General features: G+C 45.6%; 1 protein-coding gene across 1 annotated transcript; it reads left to right on the forward strand.

The window, feature by feature from the left end:
- Positions 1–560: 560 nt before the first annotated feature.
- LOC114746893 (UDP-glycosyltransferase 75C1-like) lies at positions 561–2,586 on the forward strand. Its single transcript, XM_028935173.1, has one exon. It carries the CDS (start codon positions 912–914, stop codon positions 2,307–2,309), a length of 1,398 nt encoding a protein of 465 aa, XP_028791006.1. The 5' UTR covers positions 561–911; the 3' UTR covers positions 2,310–2,586.
- The last annotated feature ends 316 nt before the right edge of the window (positions 2,587–2,902 follow it).

Here is a 2,902-nt window from a genome sequence, read left to right on the forward strand (position 1 = left end):
TTCTGTCATCAACTACAGACACTTGTCTGGATTGATTTTTGTGACTCTTACAAATAGAGGTTAGAATAAAAAGTTAATCCACAATGTGATTTAGATATGAATACTCCTCCTATCCTATCTATATAATAGAAAGGAGAAGGAATGTTTTTGGTTATATTTATAAAGCAGATAGATAATTTTTCATGTGAACATATAATTCTGTAATTGTTATAATAAAATCAGTTTCATGTAATTTTATTTCAATAGTATATACATATGAGAAGATTAATTTTTAAAGTCTGAAATCTAAATAAAAGTCAAAAACCAAAAAAATGTTGTTTCAGTCGTTTTTTTTTTAATTATCATGAGCATTTTTCACCCCAGCTACCTTTTCAGACTCAAATTTAAAGCTAGTTCTGGGATGTAAAAAAAAAAAAAAAATCATTCTATTAGGTTTTAAGCCATGCATAGTCCGCTTACTTTTGTAGGCATATAAATGTTTTTGCTGCACCACAAAAAAAAAGAAAGAAACGTGTATCAAACTGTGTTTCGCTTTTTTGCTTTGCCCCACCGGATCAGATTTTTTGGATGTTTTGATTTTCAATTTTTTTTTACAGCTAAATATTGAAGTCTAAAGCTATATATGGTGAAGCTGCCAACTCGATCCTTGCCTCTTCATCCCCCCAAATAATTCACATAATTGGCCCCCCACCCTGTCGCAATCTGAGACGACCACAAAAAAACACAAACACAACACGAGCCAGGAATAAACCATCCCTCCAGTGCAATTCCTCCCCCGGTTTCACTCCACTGTACCATCCCCTCAATATAATCTCGTTTTCCCCGTGGTTAGATATACTACTTCTCATCTCATTCTCCAGCGGTGAGTGATATTGGTTTTCACTAGTTCCTTCTCACGCGCCGCCCCTACCATGGTTCACCACCACTTTCTTATCCTCGCATTCCCGGCTCAAGGCCACATCAATCCGGCTCTCCAGCTCACCCACAGACTCATTCGCATGGGCGTCCTCGTCACTCTCTCCACCACCGTTCGCATGCACCGTCGTATGGACAAGACATCAACTAACATCCCTGGCCTCTCCTTCGCCCCCTTCTCCGATGGCTTTGATGACGGTTACAAACCCGAAGAAGGCAGCGACGATTTGAAAGCCAGCGCCGAGCACTACATGTCGGAGTTCCGGCGTCGTGGCTCCGAGTCTCTCACCGATCTCATAGTCTCCTCCAAACAGAATGGTGGCCATCCTTTCACTTGTATTGTGCACACCATGCTTCTTCCCTGGACAACAGAGCTGGCACGCCAATTTCATCTTCCTTCGGCGCTATTGTGGGTCCAACCCGCCACGCTATTCGACATCTTCTATTACTACTTCAAGGATGACAACTTAATCAAGAACAAACTCTCATCGGCTTCAAATTCAATAGAGTTACCGGGCCTGCCGCCTTTGGAACCGCCGGAGCTGCCGTCATTTATTACATGCCTGTCCGGCACTTATGCTTTTGTGCTGCCGTTGATGGGAGAGGAACTCCGAATCCTCCAACAAGAACCCAATCCAACGGTGCTGTTGAACACGTTCGAGGAGCTAGAAGCCGACGCTCTAAGAGTCCTCGATGACAGTTTCAGAGCGATTGCAGTCGGCCCATTGGTTCCGTCGATTCTTTTAGACGGGCAAAACCTTTGGGACACCCGCAATGACTACATGGAATGGTTGAGTTCAAAACCAGAGTCATCGGTGATTTACATATCGTTCGGGAGCCTATGCGTGCTGCCGAAGAGACAGATGGAGGAAATCGCGCGTGGTTTAATTGACAGCGGGCGTCCATTCTTGTGGTCAATCAGAGAGGAGGAAGAGCAAGAGAAGGTGAGCGAGTACGCGGAGGAAATGGAAGAGAAGGGGAAGATAGTGAGGTGGTGTAAGCAGGCGGAGATACTGTCACACAAGTCGGTGGGGTGTTTTGTATCGCACTGTGGGTGGAATTCGAGCCTGGAGAGTCTGGTGGCGGGGGTGCCGGTGGTGGGAATACCTCAGTGGGCAGATCAGACGACAAACGCCAAGTTGATAGAGCAGGTTTGGAAGACCGGGGTGAAGGTGAGGGTGACAAAAGAGGAGGACGGCGCCGGAATAGCGAGAGGGGAGGAGATAAGGAGGTGCGTGGAGGAGGTGATGGGAAATGGAGAGAGGGGGAAGGAGGTGAGGAAGAAGGCGGCCGAATGGGGGGAGGTGTCGAGGGAAGCCGGGAAGGCAGGTGGTTCCTCTGACAGCAGGCTGAGGGCTTTGTTGGATGAGCTTGTCTCAGCCCCCAATAAGTAGTTGTTAATTTGATTGTCGTTATAATTAAGAATGATCAATTTGGTCTTACTATAATTTCTATTTACTGGGCATATGTACGAAGGCCTTGTGTAAAACAGAAACTAGGAATAGTACGGGAGGCAGTCCGCGGTGGCGGGTGTTAGTGGGATTGTGGAAGCTAGGCAGCTAAGACAACGCATGTTCCGTTTGTGCTACATAGTTTATATGTGGCTTACCGTTATCAGCCATTGCAAATCAATGAAGTCAGCTTATATTCAAGCTAGTTGTGTGGTTGAAATTAGACACCCAGATAAGACGACATTTGAACGATATATAAACGCAGAACATGCCTATGCGTACACGCATTCCAACAAATGTGCCACATCTGTGCGTGGGCGCATGTGTTTTCATTGTCGAGTGAGTGTTATGGGACTAGGCCAGTGAAGGGCCACCACACACAAACGAGGGATGGCACGCTCCATGGCTGGAAACACTTGAAGGAGTGTCGTAGTTCAATATACTCTTGTGTTAAACGACAATTCAATACTTGACAAGGAAACAACACTATATTTTATCACAAGAAGAGTGTGTTTGGTTGGTTGGAGCCAAAAGCC

The sequence above is a fragment of the Neltuma alba genome, unplaced genomic scaffold, assembly GCF_004799145.2.
Source record: "Neltuma alba isolate B1F8T4 unplaced genomic scaffold, ASM479914v2 tig00005133_pilon, whole genome shotgun sequence".
NCBI classification, from domain to species: Eukaryota; Viridiplantae; Streptophyta; class Magnoliopsida; order Fabales; family Fabaceae; genus Neltuma; species Neltuma alba.